The sequence below is a fragment of the Nuphar pumila genome, chromosome 15 (genome assembly GCF_984573655.1).
Source record: "Nuphar pumila chromosome 15, dmNupPumi1.hap1.1, whole genome shotgun sequence".
Lineage (NCBI taxonomy): Eukaryota > Viridiplantae > Streptophyta > Magnoliopsida > Nymphaeales > Nymphaeaceae > Nuphar > Nuphar pumila.
The window spans coordinates 58,352,261-58,374,011 of NC_143263.1; the positions used below are offsets into that span (position 1 = coordinate 58,352,261).

General features: G+C 38.5%; 1 protein-coding gene across 1 annotated transcript; it reads right to left on the bottom strand.

Annotated features, from left to right (window-relative positions):
- Positions 1 to 6,616: 6,616 nt before the first annotated feature.
- On the bottom strand, positions 6,617 to 7,558 carry LOC149815427 (uncharacterized). The gene is made up of 2 exons (XM_089990543.1): positions 7,097 to 7,558; positions 6,617 to 7,000 (listed from the first exon to the last, which is right to left on the bottom strand). Exons 1-2 carry the CDS (start codon positions 7,556 to 7,558, stop codon positions 6,617 to 6,619), a joined length of 846 nt encoding a protein of 281 aa, XP_089846669.1.
- Positions 7,559 to 21,751: the final 14,193 nt, after the last annotated feature.

The window sequence follows — 21,751 nt, forward strand, 5'->3', positions numbered from 1 at the left end:
GGGCGCATCTTTTTTTTCAAAATTTTGTTTCATTTACCTAAGTTTTAGGTAAAAATGAAATTTTTTACTTTAGGGAAATTCGGCTGTGCCATTAAGGCTGCCTCCTTCTAAATTTTTTTTTATTTAAACAAATCAATAAAAAGAAAATAAAATAAAAAGTGAGTATTGAAATAAATGAGAGACTTTTATGGAAATGCCATCTCAACCTACTTTTAAAATCCTTTTGAAAATAAAGTTTTTGTTTTGTTTTTGCAAGTCTTTTATTTTCTATTGGGGTGCCACATGTGTGTGGGCCCACTAACTAAAAACAAAAAATAAACAAGTATTGAGAAATTAAAAAGAAAAATTTTGCAAATTGGTACGAACTCCGGGTGGGTCCCGCTTGAGAATAAACAACTTACCTGAGAGTCTGAGTATGATGCTAGTTAAAAGGCGGGTCCCGCTCCATTTTTTGAAGATACGAGATAAAACATTATTTGTTTTTCAAGAATTTGGAAAAATTGGGTTTTTAGGGGAAAAAAATGGATAAATGTAAAAAAAATTTGTAAAGAGATTTAAAATCTTTTACAAAAAGTTTTGAGATAAAATCTTTAAAATCAATATCCAAATATCCAGATTGTTTTTCTTGAGAAAATTTTTGTAATTCAAAGTCCTGGGGGTAAAATGGGAAAATTTGGTAATTTTTAATACCCAGGGTTTTAAAAATCAATTTGAAAAAGTTTAAAAATCAAATCTGGATGGATAATTTTGAAAATTAGGAGTTCTGGATCTCAAAATGGCATGCTATGCAGTGAAATGATGCAATGTTATGCAAATACATGTTTTATGAAATGTCACTCTGAGCTTGGACTTGGAAATTCTAACTTTTTGTCCAGAAAGAGGATTTTCAAATTTTGCAATTTGAAGATGTCTCTGAACCTAAATATAGAAATTTTGAGGCTCAAGAATGAAATTTAGGACTTTTTGCAAGGTTCAATCTCAGAAAATGACCATTTTGCCCTTTATTGCTTCCGGAGAACTGAAATGTGCCGATTGAGGGTGATGTCAAGAAGGTGAGTGAAAATTTGGGGTGTTTACATGTGTGTAACCCATCTGTGTGTTATCATTTAAACCTTTCCTAGTAGTCCATGTATCAAGGTGACATCTAGGCATATGATAATATGTCTTCTTAGCCATGATTTAGTTATCAGAGTACTTGGAAATGTTATATATTACTCTTACCTCAAGCAAGTAAATAAGATTGGAGATTATATGACCTCTTCAAGCACATTGGATACCCATCCATCTCAGCCGCAAAGATCACCCATACATGTTACTAATTCCCGTTTTCATATTTTGAACATGGTAAATAAAAGAAAACAATAATAACAAGCCATTTTCCTCTATTGATTTGTAGGTAGATTTAACTTCATGGTTGAACCTTATTCTAAATGCACTGATGTAAACTAAGTGCCATGTGTGATGTTTTAATATTCAGTCCATGAACAATACAGTCATGCATCCGATGCATACTTCATTTCCATGCTCAAGTTAACACTCAACATCTACAAGTGTTGGGAGTGCATAGTTCTCATTCCAGTTTTCCTTTTTTTTTTTTACAGCTATTTAATCATACTCAACCCCATCAACACAACTAACATTTTTTTTCCTTAGTTACAAGTGATTTACAGATTTGACATGTATGCAGGATATACAATTTATTGTATGCATGGAACCATGGGTATGTAACCATTCAATCATTACAAATCATGTGCCCATTTACATTGTATGATACTTAGCATGTAAAAGTTTTACTATGAGTTAGAGATAAACCCATTATGTGCATTAAATCCCCATTTCAGACCATGTTGGTGGTGATGGTGAACACACTACCTATGCTGGTGGTGCCATCTAAGGGAAATGATGGGGGCGTGAACCATATTTGGGGTCACAAAAACCCTGATTAACCACACACGAATAAAATGCCACTTACCTTTTTTTTTTGAAGCTTTTACCGACGTTAATGGTGTCTCTTGTGTTTCTTCTTCTCACGTTGCAGCACACTTGGTCACGAAGAAGGAAACCTTCACCCTCCAACAATGGTGATTGTGCACAAGAGAGAGAGAGAGAGAGAGAGAGAGAGAGAGAGAGAGAGAGAGAGAGAGAGAGAGAGAACAATCCAGCTGTTTTCTCCTTTGTCACCCCATTTAACTTATTTCCCTACTTAGGGAAATTTTTTATTTTTTTTTTCAAAACCTAATCTCCAGCCCACCATTTTAGTGTGTGTTTGGAATTTCCAAAATTACCCCTCCCTCTTATTAGCAACATTATTCAAGCTTCAATTTTTTTTTCTTTTAGTGGTACCCTTCCCCATTTGGTGGGATTTTTTTTCTTGTTTCTTGAAAAAGAGGAGCTAAAACCACTCCAACACATTTTTGGTGGGAGGTGGTTATGAGGTAGAGTTTTTTTTTATACATATATATATATAAATCGTCACTTTCCTGTGCAAAAAGAAAAATTCGTGCACAAGGGGTTTTGAACCAGGGTCCTCCACCAAAAGGGCAACTAACCCCACCACTTGTGCTATGTTGTTTTTCATTGCAATGTGTATGAAATAAATTGTATTTAACTCTTTTAGTCTTGTTTCGGATTTCATGAAAAAGCAATGTTTTTCATTTTTACGTGGGCACTCCGGGGTTTTAAACTTGGGTTGTGGCTCCCCACAACCATGCATCCTACCACTACACCACACCATCACTCGGTGTTTACTTTTGCAAGAAAATTCTATTTATGTCATATTTGGACATTTTTTTCCTTGTTGATGGATTTCTTCCATTTTCAGGTGGATTTTTCACCCGTTGGTTCTAAAATTGCCCTCTCTTACCTTAAATGTGTTTCAGATCTCCCGCTATTATCCCGAAACCATTTAATTTATCATTGGGTCCCGTGAACCAGGTCAGATTATCGGATCCTACCAAGATCTGGATCCTAATATCACTTTTGAGAGTTTGTTACCGGTTCCGTTCTAGAACCTCAAATCATCAAAAATTGTATTGCTTCGCATAAAATCTCACTATTTCACATAAATGATCCACTTTTATTCATTTAGAATTTTGTAAATTTCACGGGTTTTACATCCTTCCCCTCTAAATAGAAATTTCGTCCGCGAAATTTGTAATACATATCAATCAAAACAATTGAGGATACTTGTCCTTCATTGCTGCTTCCAGTTTTCACGTGCATTCTTCTAAGCCATGATGTCTCCATCTCACTTTGACTAGTGGGATGATCTTGTTTTGCATCACCCGCTCACTGCGATCTATGACTTCGATCGGTCTCTCTTCTACGGTCAGATCTTCTTGTACACTGATATCCTCAAACTGAATCACGTGTGATGGATCTTGAATGTATTTTCTCAACATCGATACATGAAATATATTATGAATCTTGGCAAGTTGAGATAGTAGCTCAACTCGATAAGCAGTTTCGCTGATCCGCTCTAATATCGGGAAAGGTCCGACGTATTTAGGACTCAACTTTCCCTTCTTTCTGAATTTGAAAATGCTCTTGGTCGGCAATACCTTGACAAACACTGCATCTCCCACTTCGAAACTAAGCTCTCTGCATCTCTGATCCGCATAACTTTTTTTGTCGACTCTGTGCTGCTCTAAGTCGATCTCGTATCTTCTGTAATTGTTTAGTATAATGTTGAAGTACCATTGGCGACTCAACTGTTCTTTCGCCAACTTCATCCCAATATACTGGTGACCTACAAGGCCGCCCATACAGTGCTTCGAAGGGCGCCATGCCAATACTCGCATGGTAGCTATTATTGTAAGCGAATTCTGCTAGTACCACGTGAGTGTCCCATTCGCCTTTCCAATCCAGCATACAGGCACAAAGCATGTCTTCCAGTGTCTGTATGATCCTTTCTGATTGTCCGTCGGTTTGTGGATGAAAGGCAGTGCTGAACTTCAACTTAGTTCCCAATGCCTTTTGTAACTGCTCCCACAGTCGTGAGGTAAACCGAGGATCTCTGTCAGATATGATAGAGATTGGTATCCCATGTAGTCATACTATCTTCTGGATATACAGGTCGGTCAAACTCTCAAGTGACTGATTCTTTCTCATCGGTAGGAAATGGGCTGACTTAGTGAGTCGGTCAACCACTACCCAAATAGAGTCATGGTTCTTTCGGGTCCACGGTAACCCCATCACGAAATCCATCGTGATATGTTCCCATTTCCATTGAGGAATTTCCATCAGCTGCATCGTTCCTCCTGGCCTTTGATGCTCAATCTTTATTTGTTGACATGTGAGACACTTCGCGACATATCTTGCAACATCACGCTTCATTCCATTCCACCAGTATCTGAGTTGTAGATACTTAAATATCTTGGTACTGCTCAGGTGAATAGTATACTTGCTCTTATGTACCTCTGCCAATAACTCTTCTCTGATCTCTGGGTCACTCGGCACCCATAGTCGATCCTTAAATCATATACTTCCATCCTCCTTGCGTTGGAAAACAGTGTCTTCTTGCAATGCCAGTGCCTCCATCTTCCCGTACAATGAGTCTTCTTTTTGCTTAATCATGATCCGCTCTCGCAGTTCCAATCGTACAGTCAGGCTAGACAACATAAGTATGCCTTGATCATCGGAGAAAGGTCTCTATTCTGTGAACTCAGAAATCATCTTTCATCCAAGATTTACCAGGCTAGAAAGATTTCCCCCAGCCTTACGACTAAGGGCATCAGCAACAACATTTGCTTTCTCTGGATGGTACGAGATTGTAAATTTGTAGTCCTTGATGAACTCGAGCCACCTTCTTTGTCGCATATTAAGTTCTTTCTGAGAAAACAGATACTTCAAGCTCTTGTGATCAGTGAAGACTTCGAACTGCTCCCCATATAAACAATGTCTCCAAACCTTCAAAGCAAAAACCACAGCCGCCAACTCCAGGTCGTGAGTGGGGTAATTCCTCTCATGAATCTTCAATTGTTGTGATGCATAGGCAATGACTTTGCCATGCTGCATCAGTATACACCCTAATCCAGTACCAGAAGCATCCGTGTACACCACGAATCCTCCGTGTACACCACGAATCCTCCTCTTCCAGACGGTAAAGCTAACACCGGAGCTATGGTAAGTTTAGCTTTAAGAGTTTGAAAGCTTTCTTCACTTTTCTCATTCCATTCGAACTTTACCCCTTTTCGTAGAAGCTTTGTCATCGGCATTGTGATTCGAGAGAAGTCTTGAATGAATCGCCTATAGTAGCCAGCTAATCCCAGGAAGCTTCGGATTTCACTGACGTTCTTCGGTTGTGACCAATTCATCACAGCTTCAACTTTGGCAGGATCTACTGAAACTCCATCTTTCGAGATCACATGTCCAAGGAACATGACTTCTTCAAGCCAGAATTCACATTTCAAAAATTTGGCGTATAACTGATGTGTCCGGAGGGTTTCCAAGACAATTTTCAAATGTTCTTTGTGTTCCTCCACATTTTCTGAATATATCAGTTTGTCATCGATAAAGATGATGACAAATGAGTCTAAGTATGGCCTGAATACCCGATTCATCAGGTCCATGAATGCCGTTGGGGCATTCGTGAGTCCAAATGGCATCACCACAAACTCAAAATGCCCATATCTGGTTCGAAATGCTGACTTTGGGATATCCTCATCTTTTATTCTCAACTGGTGATAACCTGACCTCAAATCAATCTTAGAAAAGACTTTTGCTCTTTTAAGTTGATCGAATAGGTCCTCAATACGGGGTAGAGGATATTTGTTCTTCACAGTTGCTTGGTTCAACATTCTATAGTCTATGCATAATCTCATAGACCCGTCCTTCTTTTTCACAAACAAGACCGGTGCTCCCCATGGAGAGGTACTCAGTCTTACAAAACCACACTTCATCAGCTTCTGCAACTGCTTTTTTAATTCTTCCAACTTTGCTGGTGCCATCCGATAGGGTGCTCTTGATATTGGCTTTGTACCTGACATCAGTTCTATCCCGAACTCGACTTCCCGCTGAGGAGAAAGTCTTGGAAGTTCCTTTGGAAATACATCAGCAAAATCGCAGACAATTTCTAAATCCTCAAGTGGAGTTAGTTTTGTTTCACCTCCAATCATACTAACTAGAAAAGCCATGTCTCCCCGGCAGAGGTACTTCTGGGCCTTGAGAGTCGAAACAACCTTTTTTTGAATACCTGGCCTTGCCAGGCGAAATACAACCTCTGGCATATTAGGTCAAGACAGGACCACCTTGCCTTCTCTACAGAAGATCCTGGTGTAATGTTCAAACAGTCAATCCATACCTAATATGATGTCATACTCAGTCATATCGAGTAATACTAAATTAGCAGGTAGGTTGTGATTCCCTAATATGATCTCTACTTCTGGCATATAGTTCACACATATTTCATTGAGCCCTATGAAGTTGTATACCACTAATTCATGGTTCAATGATCCTGTGGGATTACTAAGTTGTTTTGCAAAATATAAAGAAATGAAGGAATGAGAAGCTCCATAGTCAAATAAGACAATGGCAACTTGACCCGAAACAAGCACGATACCTTGCACAAGGCCCCCCTTCTCCAGTTGGTCAGCTGTGGTAGCATACACGTTTCCTCCTACACGCTGTGGGGCTGTCTAAGGCTGTGGTGGTGGGGCACAGTGTTGTTGAGGCTGCTGTCCTCTAGTGCCACGCCGTGCATCATCAGCTTGCTTCTTCTGACACTCCTTGATATAATGCCCCATTTTTCCACAGTAGAGACACCCTCCTGTCTCACATGGACATTGTTGTCCGGAGTGAAAGCGGTTGCACTTCTGGCACCTTTGATTCTGCCCTGACATGGGTCTAGTACCTCCATCCTGCCTTGGTTTCTTGGTTTGATGGTTGAAACGCTTCCCACCAAACCTCTTCTTGAACTCAGATTTTTGAACCCCGATTTTGTTCTTTTGCGACTTTTGTCCCTCCTTCCAGTCGTCATCAAGGAGAGTTGCCACCTGTATGTCTGAGACAAACAGGAACAATCCATTACAATATAATGGTTAACGGTACTTTATAAACTTTTATGCAACTTTTACCATGAAGAGAAAAGATCTTTTACCTGTATAGCCTCCTCGAGGTTCTTGCGCCCTCGAGTGTATAGCTGGTTCCTCAGGCCCGTCTTCAAGCCTCGAGCAAACTTTATTGCCCGATCCTCATCCGATATGTACACATTCGGACAATATCGTTCCAAACTATGGAACTTAGTGATGTAGTCTGCCAAGGACATCTCACCGTGCTGTAGGTCCAAGAACTCCTGCATCTTCTTTGCCCTCTTATGCTTCGAAAAGTAGGTGGCATTGAAGACTTCTACGAATTTAGTGCAAGATACTGGGCCATCCTGGAACTTGACTGCCCTGGTGGTTTCCCGCCACTTTTCAGCATGATCCTTGAGATGATAAGTCCCAAAGTCCACCCGATGCGCCTCGGGCACCTCCAGTACACGGAAGATACGTTCAATCTCCCGGATCCAACTCTCAGCAGCTTCTAGATCCGTCTTTTCAGAGAAAGCAGGAGGATCCATGTCCATGAATTTCTTATAGGACATAGTCCCACCGTTCGTACTCTTCTCGTGGGCCACCTGGTGTAAATTGTTGCCCATCTGCTGCATTGTCCTAGCTTGTTGGCCTACTACTTCGGTCAGGTTATGTAGCATTTCCATAATGTCGTTGCAATGGTTTGCCCAAGCCATCTATTTGAGCAATGAAAATACATTATAACCTTAGTTATAATTTTGTGAAAGGATCGTACATGCTTATATGTTTTTTTTCTCTATATTACAAAAATAACATTCCTACATACTTACAGAGTCATCGCGGTCGCTGGAAGAGCCAAGATCTCAAATCATTCAGTCCTGCTCTAATACCAAAACTGTAATGCCCCAACTTTTTATAGTAAAAATTTTGGAGTATTTTTTTTTTTAAATAGCGGAAGTGTGAAAAACACAAGTCGGGTGCATTACAGGGTAAAACAGAGAAGTAATAAAAGCATAACATTCATTAATTAAAGCCTTAATGTCATTAATTACATTCCATGACAAAAATGTAAATCTACTAATCAGAGTTCAAACAGAAAACACTAAATAACTGAGATCTTTTGACTACTTCTATATGCGACGCCCACGATACTCAGATTTAGTTGCTTCCTGGAAAATATTTAAATTAGAAGGGTCAGACTCCCCTGTCTGCGTAAGAAGCATTATATTCATATGTGGTGCTCAGTGTTCTGTGTACAAATATGTGCAACAACTGTAGATATAACTAGCATGGAAATTTATATCATTAAAAATGATGATGCTTTCTAATTCATGATACAGTGCAACAAATAACTGAACTAAAGATACATTTATTCACATTAGCATAAGCTATAGATTCTACAAGTTTTGTGAAAGTCATAACGACAGTTCACGATTCTTCAAGAATGAGTATTTCATTTAACTTAAATTATTTAATGTTTATCTTACTCTTACCCTGTGGGTACGCATAGGCATAGACCTCGTAGCGGACCGAGACCATACGGGGGTCTATTATTTAATGACCCGTATGACTAGCCGTACGAATATCCAAAGGAGACGGTCAATGACCGAGAGAGAACTCCCTAGTGGCTAGAACAATAATTAGGATGCACCCTGTACTTCTGCAGAAGACTTGGATCTACCACCTAGAACACACTGGTAGTCCTGATCCCCTAATTTCGTGGACTGGGGACCTGGTGAGATGCCTAGCTCTCACGAAAACAAGAATGTCCACGAAGCTTGTACCACCTACCCTCTCTAAGGTAGACCATGGGTCCAGTAACATACACCATCTTTCAGGTGTACCTAGAGCCCAAAGAATCCGGTAACATATACCATCTTTCAGGTATACCCAGAGTCTCAAAGGTTTTATTTTATATTTTTATTTAACCTCTTGTTTATAACCAAGTGCGAGTTATCGCACTACGAGGGGTCTGGTAACATATACCGTCTTTCAGGTATACGCAGAACCACAAAATTTTATATTTCACATTCTTTTTGTTGTTTTTTTTTTCCCTGTGCGAGTCATCGCACCACAGGGGATTTCCAAAATCCCAAACCCGACATCAGGTTTACACATATTGTCCGCATCTTATAGTCAGGGTGACTTATCCGCCACCAAGGAGGGAACCCTCTCCAAGCTCAGCTCGACTTAGAGCGCTCATTTGTATTTATGTCTTGACCAAGGGTGTACGCACTCGTTCCCGCACTATGTCGTTCTCGTGGCATGGGTCTCTTAATATATATATATATATATATATATATATATATATATATATATATATATATATATATATATATATATATATATATATATATATATATATATATATATATTGTTTTTTTACAAACCCCCAATGTCCGTGGTGTATTACCACCCGCAATACTGCAAGTCGCGGTAACGCCCTGGGGTCAATTGATGCCTTCCAATGGCCTACTCTATCACTACCGCCCATCCACATATGCAGCCCTTTGCTTGACTAACGTTGATCCACCAGAGGCCACAAACCGGCTCCTGATAGCCAGGAGTAGTCGGCCAATAGGTTTGACTTGACTCACAGCCATGGATGTAACCTATTGGCTATAACAGGACCCATACACCCTTGCAACCTGAATTATTAGTGTTCTCCGATGGGGTCCACAGTCTGACCGTAGTACCAGCATCACCGAAAAAAAATGGTGATTCCCTGTTTTGCTACAACCGCTCTTCATTACCGGTAGCAGGTAGTGTCTCAGCCAAAGCCTATGGTGCCAACATTGTTGGACCTCACGGTCCACCCCAGTCTGACAAGGTGAACTGGTAACTAACTGGGACCAGATTGAACCCAATACGTGTGTTGGGGTTCACTACAAAAAGGGACGGACGAGTCAGCCCCAGAATAACCTTGCACTCATGTGCAGGTCCATTTTGATTTTTAGCAGCAACTATACATCAACTAAAACAATCAAGTTTTTATTTAAAATATTTTTTTTTTGCAAGTTGTGTAACAATAGTCTGTGTGTAACCCATCTGTGTGTTATCATTTAAACCTTTCTTAGTAGTCCGTGTATCAAGGTGACATCTAGGATTATGATAATATGTCTTCTTAGCCATGATTTAGTTATCAGAGTACTTGGAAATGTTATATATTACTCTTACCTCAAGCAAGTACATAAGATTGGAGATTATATGACCTCTTCAAGCACGTTGGATACCCATCCATCTCAGCCGCAGAGATCACCCATACATGTTACTAATTCCCGTTTTCATATTTTGAAGATGGTAAATAAAAGAAAACAATAATAAGAGGCCATTTTCCTCTATTGATTTGTAGGTAGATTTAACTTCATGGCTGAACCTTATTCTAAATGCACTGATGTAAACTAAGTGCCATGTGTGATGTTTTAATATTCAGTCCATGCACAATACAGTCATGCATCCGATGCATACTTCATTTCCATGCTTAAGTTAACACTCAACATCTACAAGTGTTGGGAGTGCATAGTTCTCATTCCAGTTTTCCCGTTTTTTTTTAACAGTTATTTAATCATACTCAACCCCATCAACACAACTAACATTTTTTTTTCCTTAGTTACAAGTGATTTACAGATTTGACATGTATGCAGGATATACAATTTATTTTATGCATGGAACCTTGGGTATGTAACCATTCCATCATTATAAATCATGTGCCCATTTACATTATATGATATTTAGCATGTAAAAGTTTTACTATGAGTTAGAGATGAACCCATTATGTGCATTAAATCCCCATTTCAGACCATGTTGGTGGTGATGGTGAACACACTACCTATGCTGGTGGTGCCATCAAAGGGAAATGATGGGGGCGTGAACCATATTTGGCGTCACAAAAACCCTGATTAACCACACACGAATAAAATGCCACTTACCTTTTTTTTTTTGAAGCTTTTACTGGCGTTAATGGTGTCTCTTGTGTTTCTTCTTCTCACGTTGCAGCACACTTGGTCACGAAGAAGGAAACCTTCACCCTCCAACAATGGTGATTGTGCACAAGAGAGAGAGAGAGAGAGAGAGAGAGAGAGAGAGAGAGAGAGAGAGAGAGAGAGAGAGAGAGAGAGAGAGAGAGAGAGAGAGAGAGAGAACAATCCAGCCGTTTTCTCCTTTCTCACCCCATTTCACTTACTTCCCTACTGAGGGAAATTTTTAAATTTTTTTTTTCAAAATCTAATCTCCAACCCACCATTTTAGTGGGTGTTTGGAATTTCCAAAATTACCCCTCCCTCTTATTAGCAACATTATTCAAACTTCGTTTTTTTTTCTTTTAGTGGTACCCTCCCCCATTTGGTGGGATTTTTTTTCTTGTTTCTTGAAAAAGAGGAGCTAAAACCACTCCAACACGTTTTTGGTGGGAGGTGGTTATATAGAAATCATCACTTTCCTGTGCAAAAAGAAAAATCCGTGCACAAGGGTTTTAAACCAGGGTCCTCCACCAATAGGGCAACGAACCCCACCACTTGTGATATGTTGTTTTTCGTTGCAATGCGTATGAATTAAATTGTATTTAACTCTTTTAGTCTTGTTCCGGATTTCATGAAAAAACAATGTTTTTCATTTCTACGTGGGCACTCCGGGGTTTTAAACTTGGGTTGTGGCACCCCACAACCATGCATCCTACCACTACACCACACCATCACTTGGTGTTTACTTTTGCAAGAAAATTCTATTTATGTCATATTTGGACGTTTTTTTCCTTGTTGATGGATTTCTTCCATTTTCAGGTGGATTTTTCACCCGTTTGTTCTAAATTTGCCCTCTCTTACCTTAAATGTGTTTCGGATCTTTCGCTATTATCCCAAAACCATTTAATTTATCATTAAGTCCCGTGAACCGGGTCAGATTATTGGATCCTTCCAAGATCTGGATCCAAATATCACTTTTGAGAGTTTGTTACCGGTTCCGTTCTAGAACCTCAAATCATCAAAAATTGTATTACTTCGCATAAAATCTCACTATTTCACATAAATGCTCCACTTTTATTCATTTAGAATTTTGTAAATTTCACGGGTTTTACAATATTGCTCTCCATGAATAGTACTTTTAAGAAATTTATGATTTTAATATCTCGTAAAACATGATATGCGAAAGACTTATTTAGCTTTCGGTATAGTTATTTTTCAAACTTAAACAACCAAGAAATATAGATAGATATTGTAGATGATAATGATGTAGAATCAATGTTATTTAGTGGTGATACTTACTTAGATATATGGAAATATGAAAAGTTGAATGAGTAGTTGATGAATGGAATGATGTGTAACGCCCCAAAAATTTCAAACTTGTAAACCTTTTTTAAAACGGTTAGAAGACTAGAGAATCCCTTTTCTTTTTAGAGTTTATTTATAAACTCAGCGGAAACATGATTTTAAAAGAAAATAGGGCAAGCCAACAATCTTTGGTATGTTAGCTAAAAGCGCACAAATGACAAAGGCATAGCTTGCAAATATCTAGATGAAATCATAAACAGTTTCAAGTTGTACAAAATTTGGATTTGCTTAAGAAATCCATAACAAAAACCCAAAACGATCAGAACAAGAGCTGTGAGTGGTAACAGTGGATCTTGAAGACATCTCGCAATCGCGCCATCGCGCCATCGCGCCATCGCCTGCTAAGTATCTAATCATCACTTGTACCCGTAAAATGAGTTAGTTTTATGAAAAACTAGTAGGTGTACAAGTAGACAGAAATGTCTGAAAGAAGTATAAATAATTAATTATGCATGATGAGTAATTAAGCAGTTATTAAATTAACATAAGCAGTTTAATAGCATATGTGAAAGTCTAACTAGCACATGCTACACATTATATCAAAGCATTTAACAATGAATTGAAAATTATTGAGCATTAAGCAAAACAACAATTTTATGCTTATTAGGTAGAGTGCACAAGTTACTTTATGTTTCATTATTAACTAGTCTGTGGGTACGCGCAGACGCGATTTGTAGAAACAACTGAGACTAGTTCGGACGTTTGTTATTATATGTATTTTGAATAACCCAAATAGCTAGTTGAGTCTGCTCCTAAGGAGACGACTGTTAGCCAAGAGAGGATTCCCCAAAGACATTTGTGGCTACGGATGCATCCTACTTCTGCAGAAGTGTAAACACCCCAAATTTTCACTCACCTTCTTGACATCGCCCTTAATTATCATATTTCAGTTATTCAGAAGCAATGAAGGGTAAAATGGTCATTTTCCAAGATTGAACCTTGCAGAAAGTCCTAAATTTCATTCTTGAGCCTCAAAATTTCTATATTTAGGTTCAGAGACATCTTCAAATTGAAAAATTTCAAAATCCTTTTCCTGGAGAAGAAAGTAGAATTTCCACTTCCTAGTTCAGAGTAACATTTCCTGAAACATGTCTTTGCATCGCATTGCATGAACAATTTGCATCATTTCACTGCATAACATGTCAGTTGAGATCCAGAACTCTTGATTTTCAAAATTGTCAATCCAGATTTGATTTTTTTAAACTTTTCAAAATTGTTTTTTCAAAACCTTCGGTATTCAAAATTACCAATTTTTCCCATTTTACCCCCAGTACCTTGAATTACAAAAGTCTTCCTCAAGGAAAACAATCTGGATATTTGGATATTGATTTTAAAGATTTTATCTCAAATTTTTTTGCAAAAAGATTTTAAATCTCCTTACAAAAATTTTTACATTTATTTTATCCATATTTTTGTCCTAAAAAACCAAATTTTCCAAATTCTTGAAAATAAATAATGTTTTATCTCGAGCGGGACCCACCTTTTAACTAGCATCATACTAAGACCCCCAGGTAAGTTTATTATTCTCAAGCGGGACCCACCCAAAGTTCATACCAATTTGCAAATTTTTCTTTTTAATTTCTCAATATTTATTTATTTATATTTTAGTTAGTGGGCCCACACACATGTGGCACCCCATTTTAAAATAAAAGATTTTATAAAACAAAATAAAGCTTTATTTTCAAAAGGATTTTAAAAGTGGATTGAGGTGGCATTTCCATAAAAGCCTCTCATTTATTTCAATACTCATTTTTTTTATTTTTTATTTTATTTTTTTTCCTTTTTATTGATTTGTTTAAATAATTTTTGTTTTAAGAAGGAGGCAGCCTTAAATGGCATAGCCGAACTTCCAAAAAAAAAATAATATAATAAATTTGATTTTTACCTAAAACTTAGGTAAATGAAGCAAAGTTTTGAAAAAACCCAAGATGCGCCTCTTTTAAAAACAGCAAGTTTTCAAAATAATGAGGCATCGGTTTCACGCCTTTGCAAAATTTTCAAAAAAAAATTCAAATTTTTTTTTAACGGAACCTCATTAAGGGGGAGGGGCTGCGTTTTTTTTTCAGGGAGAAAGGAAAGTTTTAAAAGGGGGCAGGGCATTCACGAAGAGGGGGATTGGAGATTTTCGGTTTTTGCAGAGCCTTCCATTACCGGCACCACTTTCCTTCCCCACCAAGAAAAGATCAAGCCACCACAGGACCTCCAGCCACAGCAGGAAGCCAACACCTGCCTTCTTCAGTCCCAGCCGTAGGGGAGGTAGCCGATTGAAAGAGGAGGGGTCTTCTTCCCAACAGCAAAAGACGCAGGGGATCCAACAACCATCGTTTCCCATCCCTTTCTTCAACCCATCTCCAGCGGCAGCCTCCCATCATCTTCTTCAGCCCATCACAGATCTCCAGTCAACGTAAAGGAGGTCCAACTACCTCCCATTTGCCTTCAGTCCATCAGCAAGAAGCCCAGCCGCAGAGGCTGCCTTTTCTTCAGAGCCCACCAGCTGCAAGAAAACGCCATCCAGCGTGAAGGAGGCTTCTCATCCACCTTCAGCCCAGCAGCAGAGAATGCCTCTTACCTGCTGTCTACCAGGTCGAGTGGTGCAGGGGATCTACACGGCTGTTTAGTTGGAATTGATGTAAGATAAAGGGCCATTTAAGGCCTCATTTTCAGCATAATAGAGGGATTTGCGATGGATAACATGTATTAGATATTGATTTCCTGTTGTCGTCCAGTTTTTTTTTTTGTATGCATTTAATTCCTTGTATTGCTATGAAGATCTTCCTGTTTTGTTGATTTTCTTCATTTCTGTTTAGTGTTTGATTTCATGCTCTTTCTTTGATTCATCTGTTCCAGCATAGTAGTTCATTCATTCATTGCTTTTACATTCTCATTCATTCATCGCATGTCTTGATTTTTCTAATAATTTTTTTTTCCTGTGTAATATTTTGTTTTCAATTGCTGTATTATTCTTCCTGCTTGTCTGCATTGTTCGTTCTCTTGATTAATTGTTTTAGTCCTAATATAGAGTTAATCTCATTTTCTGTTTTGTTCTTTAAAAAAAAAAACAATTTTCTGTTTTAGTGATTTCAATTTTCAATTTTGAAACTGATTGCCTGTTTTCCTGTTTTCAAGTGTTTCCATTTCCCCTTTTGTAGTTCATGATTTTGTTTAGTCATTTTCCAGTTTGTTTCTTGCAATTTTGTTTTGTTTGATATTCCAAATCCTTTTTTTTTCTTTCTCAATGCCCTGCACTAATTCCCTATTGTTGCCCCTTATTACTACTTCCACTTCACCTACTGCAACTGTTTTCAGCACACACCAACTACCACATAAATCACTGTTTCTCATGGCTATATACCCATTTACCTATGCACAGTAACCTAGTCTCCACTACACCACCCTCACTTATACTGTACACTTCCAACACTTCAGCCATTATCTAGGCAATTGGATCTAGCTTAAGTAAAGCTGGTTTTATAAGCCTACATTGCATGAGCTTTAGGAAATAGGATTTGTTGTAAAATATCATGGTAGACCACCTAGTATAGGCATGTCAATCAGATCAATTCCTGTATATAATCATATTTCGTTTTTTTTTATACTTTGTGTTAGTTGACCCACTGTGCTTTTATACTTCTACTATGACAATACTGCAACATGTAAATACTTACTCAATACCATCTATACGTTATTTGGCTGTTGTCCATCTTGTCACCCAAGGTTCCTATATTTGGTTGTCCCAAGTCATCAACTTATACTAATACACTTATTGATTGAAATTAAGCTGATAAAACGGGAAATCCATCAACCCCTTGTAAATAATTTGTAACATATGTTATGCTGTCCCCTTTCTGCTGCAGGTACCCAGGTTTGACAATCGGCCCTGTTCATGAACGGATATATCCATATCCGTTCATGATCTCTATACCATCTTTGGCGTGTTTCATTATTGATATATAGTGAAGCTCCATACCCCTTTTTATTGAAAAATATGTTGTAATTTGGAAACTACGGCTGTGTAAAATCACCTGCAGAAACTGTATATACTTGTATTTTCTAATTTTACCCATTATATGGAATTTTCCTCTATATGTATATTTTCTTATTATAAGTATATATATATATCAATACATATGTATATCTACCTATATGTATACGTATATATGTATATATATATATATCCCTTCATGTGCATTGGATATCACATATATTTTTTTTCTTTTACTTTTTGTAAATATATCTTCATTATCATATATCATTTATCATAAATTCAAGTGTTTCTATATTTACATGTATATCTTTGTTGTATATAGTATATATATACCCATTTCTTTGGTTATTTTGTACTAACTCTCATTTTGCAGGAAAATCTAGAAGATGTTGATTCCTTGGCTCCATTTCATTTTTTTTTACTTTATGTTAGCAATGTAACAATCCAATGTAAACCTTGGAATAAGATTTACTTTTACTGCTTAGATTAGGCTGCATCTCATATAGTTTGATTTCAGTAATATCCTGATTATATGATGCATATATCTCGATTTTCCAAATTCACCGTGGATGAACACGAATGGCACGTGCACCAACTCTTAGAGAGTTGATGAACTCGGTGGAATCCATATTTACGGCCCTAGTCGGAATATGGACGAGACCCAGATCCATCATCTCTCTACCAATCACATTGAGCCTACACTCTTAGGCTATCTTGAAAATGCACCTCATATTTCCAATGTTTTCAAAATATTGTGAATTAACTCAAATAAGTTCTGAACATATTCATGGCCACAGTCAGAATATGTGAAGGATTTACTTTGGCTTAATCCACATTTTTCCAACAAAATTTTCAGAAAGTTTTTCAAAGTGCATTGATTCATTCAAATCATCTACATCATTCGTTTTTCTCATGATTTTCTCAAAAGATTTTCACTTCATGGAATCGATTTTCTCAAGAAACTATGATGATATTCGGAGTTGGATTTCCCAAATCAAATGTTTTCCTGTGATTTTTCTTAAAAAGTTATTTCCTTAAGATTCTTTTCAAAGGAATTTCTTATTTTCTCAAGAATCCAAGTTGATTTTCAGATATTTCAAAAAACCAGATTCTCAGGATTTCAATTTCCTAAGTTTTGAATTTCCTTCTCCAATGAATCTTTCCAATAAATTTTCTATCCTTTTCTTAAGAAAATTCTCAAAGTCTGAGTTTTCCCAACAAGTACTTCCTTTTTTTCAAATGTTCATATTTTCTCAAGAATTGTTACAGTTTTTCTGAGATTCTTATTTCCTCATGATTTTCCAAGTCTTTCTAAGCTTTCTCAAAATTGTCCTGAGATTCTCATTTTTCTAAGTCTTTATAAACTTTCTCAAGATTTTCCCGAGATTCTCATTTCCTCATTTATAAACTTTCTCGAGATTTCAAACCTTCTTCGTCTGAGTTTCCTGAGAGATTGATTTCCATCTTTTTCCTGAAAAATGCTTTTCAATTCCAAATGTTTTGTAAGCATACATCATATTTTCCAATTTACATTTTCCCAAAATCTCATAGCACATGCCTGAATTCTCTGTGCATTTAGGATAGAACACACTTTCGGTAATTTTACTAAGTCAAGCATAATTTTGGTCCTTGGTTCGATTACCCCTGTTAAAGGCAGCAGGAACGGTCGAACCTCGTACCGACAGGTCGAGCCCCATCCCATGGATTTTCCCGCAATTTTCAAAATGGAGGCGAGTATTTCAAAATAATTTCCAAAATCCGGTCAAGTTTGAATCGCGAAAGCATTTCCCTTTCTCTTCCGCAAGGAAGGGAAGACGGGAAAAATTTTGCGACGATAACAGGTTTGGCGACCGTGATGGGACCTGTCCTTGTCTGATCAAAATTGTGCTTGAATTAGTTCAATTATCGAAATTATGTTCACAAAATGTCAGCTCTTTTACTTTTGATATCATGCGAACCTAGGAGCCTAGATTCTGACCTAGCTGACATTGACTGCATGTAGCTTAGGCATGGTTTGGTAGGACCAGATTGAGGAGAAATTTTCATGCTCACATAGACTTAGGTCTAAATACAACTCTCCTCAATTTAGGATTTGAATGCAAACAATGTATGCTTCTTCAAAGTTTTCAAAATCTATCTCTCTAGGTCTTAGAGCCCTCTATTTCTTGCAAGTGATCATTTTTCAAACCTCAATTACCTATCATTACCCGGTCTTCACGTTGCTGGGCTCTCTTCCAGAACCCTAGTTCGGGACACAACCTCACAACTGGGCCAATTATTTGGGTTAACACCCCCTACCATGTACCGCGGGCCACAGTCCGAAGTATATCGGTAGGCGCTCAAGGATGTTGGAAAACCTTACCTTAGAACCAAAGTTGAAATTATATGCCACGTACCTCGGATTTTAATTCAGGTATATCGGCATAACTGGATTGGACAAAGATGATCTGAACCTAGAGTTAGGATTAAGGTCCTATAACTATTTTCAAAATAATGCATCTAGAGTCAGCCTTTTAGGGAGTGCTGTATATGCATAAATGTTTGTGGAGAATGTGATTATTTGTATGTTACCTCTATTTCCTTACATTTTCCCAAAATATTTTCAAAATATCCATATTTCTCACATTTTCCTTTATTTCCTAAAACCCCGGATGATTTTCTCAAATTTCCCATTTCTTTCAAAACTCTAGGTAATTTTACATTCTACCTTTCCACTGGATCTCAAATTTCCAGCTGCATTTTATATCCTGCCTGCAAAATGTTTTCGAAATTTCTCACATTTTCCCAAAAAGTCTCATTCTGGGTCTTCCTCTATTTTCAGTTCGATGGCATCCAGTCAAGTCGATCCTATCTTTCCTGAAGGTCACATCTCCTACGAGGTGCAACAAGGTTGTCCTGAACATCGATCCCTTAGCACCGGAACTTTCATTCCCTGATGGTACTATTCCTGGCTCAAAAGCTTTTCCCGAATGTTCCCGGACCATTTGAGCGAATGCGGATTAGAACTGGCGTCGGCAGTTGGAAAGCAGACCATCAACGACAACCTGATCCACGCAATGGCAGAATGATGGAATTCTCGGACATGTACCTTCTGGTTCCCGTGGGGAGAGATGACCGTTTTAATGGATGAATTTTCAGAGATCATGGGATTGCCAGAGCCAGCCGGTCAGCCAAGCGATCCATTAGAACATCAATTCCTGATCAATGTCAAGGGTTTGGACCCCCGAGATTCATTAGCTCGTATGACAGGCCGCCGATCCTGGCCCTTGATCCAGTTGGAGGGGAATGAATATGTCGACCTGCTCGAGTTGTATCGTCAGTACGAGACCTTCGTTGAAGTCAGTTCGCTATCCAGGACAGCTAAAGAAAGGATTCAGAATGCAATGGTTCTGTGCACTGTAGGACTATCCCTCTTTCCAGATGAACAAAATTACATGGACATCAGAATAATCCAGCTTATGAGAAGATGGGGAAGTCGACAAACCAATCGTCTTTCCATAGCCATGGTAGCGCTCGCTTTCCTATATCTAGGTCTGACCCGATTCTCACTTGGAGAATCCATTTTAGTTGAAGGATGCATCTACGCACTTCAATCCTGGTTTTTCCAGCATGTTCCAGCCCGAGCAAGCTCTTTCAGATATAATGGTCAAGAACTTCTTCTAGTGGCACAGTATCGGTCTATGATCAATAACATTCAAGAAGATGACGTAGTCTGGGACTATTTTGATTGGCAATTATCTCCTCCCAGATACACATATGCTTATGGCAAGAGGTTTAAGTTACTGGGACCATTCTTCTGCACTTACTACCAACCAAAGAGATGTGTTCTACAGTTCTCTCAGAGACAGCAGTACGTCGAAGCCCGATTGTTATCAGGAGTTATGACAGAGTTTGATCTCACTTCCGCACAATGGTCCGGGGCGTATCATTCTGCCCGCTACGGCTGGGATTCCTTTGTCTCTCTTAAAATTTTTCCTGGTCCTAGAGTGTCTGCTGATTATCGTGAATGGTGGCAAATTGTTTGTCCTCCACCTCTTTGTCAAGATCAATAAAATCATGTTTTCTCATTTCAATAAAATTCTCTCTTTTTCTATTGTGGTTTGACGACCTCGCCTAGGTAACAAGGCATATTTTGTTGATTGTTTCTCGTATTGACAACACAATTGTCGTGATTCTCGCGACGACTCAGTCCCTAGTAATGGGATATCTTCTTCAAATTGTCTACCATATTTTCAAAAAATATTTCTTCCATAAGCCAATTCCTTCATAATCTAATCAGATCTTTGCCTTGCAGAGAGCAACCACAGCTACATTAGAGCATCCGCAGTATTTGATGGTTCGAACAAGATCAGGAAGAAGAACCACATCATCACAGCACTCCTCAGCCTCAGAAAGAGAAATGGATCATCCCGTGAATCAAGATCAACAACAAGAGGATGATGGCATAGACCCGCAAATGTATGCCATGTTCTGAAAGATGATGAATAAAATGATGAGCGAACAAGTTGGGACTAGTGCAGAGAAAAATCAATTCAGAGCAAGAAGGCTCCCAAGAAGCAGATTCAGCCAGAAGAAATCTCAGATGAATCCGAATCAACTGAAGATACTGAGGAAGAATATGAGGTGCCACCGGCATTTCAGAAACGTGGCCGAGAACAAAGGAAGAGCCGCAAATCAAAGAATCAGGTCACAGAAGAACCCCTGCAGTCACAATTCAGAGAAATGGCCCGAGTTGTTAAGGATCTCCAAGCCCGCGACAAGGGCAAGAAAGTCTTCACCAGTGAGGACTTTTATGACGGCCTTGAAGGGGATGACGATCTCGAAAACCTTCCCCAAAAATTCATCAAGTTCGATGGTTCTGGCGATCCGAAAGCCCATCTCGCCACTTTCTTCACAGAGTGCTCAAGATTCAAGAGAGATAACAGAGCACTGTTCCTGTGTTTCCCACGCAGCTTGGAAGGAGTTGCGGCTAAATGGTATGCTGAGCATATCAATCCCATCGAGCTCAAGGAGTTTGATAAAGTGGTGAATTTATTTATTGAACGCTTCTTATTCAACACAGAAGCACTCCTGGCATTAAGTCATCTCTGCAGTCTGAGGCAGAATGAGAATGAAAAGGAACGAGATTTCATTCACAGATGGAGGTCAGCTTGCAACAAAATGAGAGATCCCATATCTGAAAGGCACGCTTTGTCATTAATCCTCAACAATTTTTCTCAACCATTAAGAGGATTAATCTCTACAGCGCCATCCAAGACCTTCATTGAATTAACTGAGCGAGCAGAATGGCTCGAGCTAAGCGTAGAGAATGGAGTCTATGAAGGCTTCACTTTTTCCAAGAGTAACCCCCAAGGTGAGTAGAAGAAGAAAGCTCACTTCACCTTCTCTGCCAACAACAACAACAACAATAGCCAAAATCAGTACAAAGGGCA

Coding starts and splice junctions, on each gene's coding strand:
- LOC149815427 (XM_089990543.1), bottom strand. CDS start 7,558: ATGGATCCTCCTGCTTTCTCTGAAAAGACGGATCTAGAAGCTGCTGAG. Junction 7,001..7,096: donor ACCTCGAGGAGGCTATACAG/GTAAAAGATCTT, acceptor TGTTTGTCTCAG/ACATACAGGTGGCAACTCTC.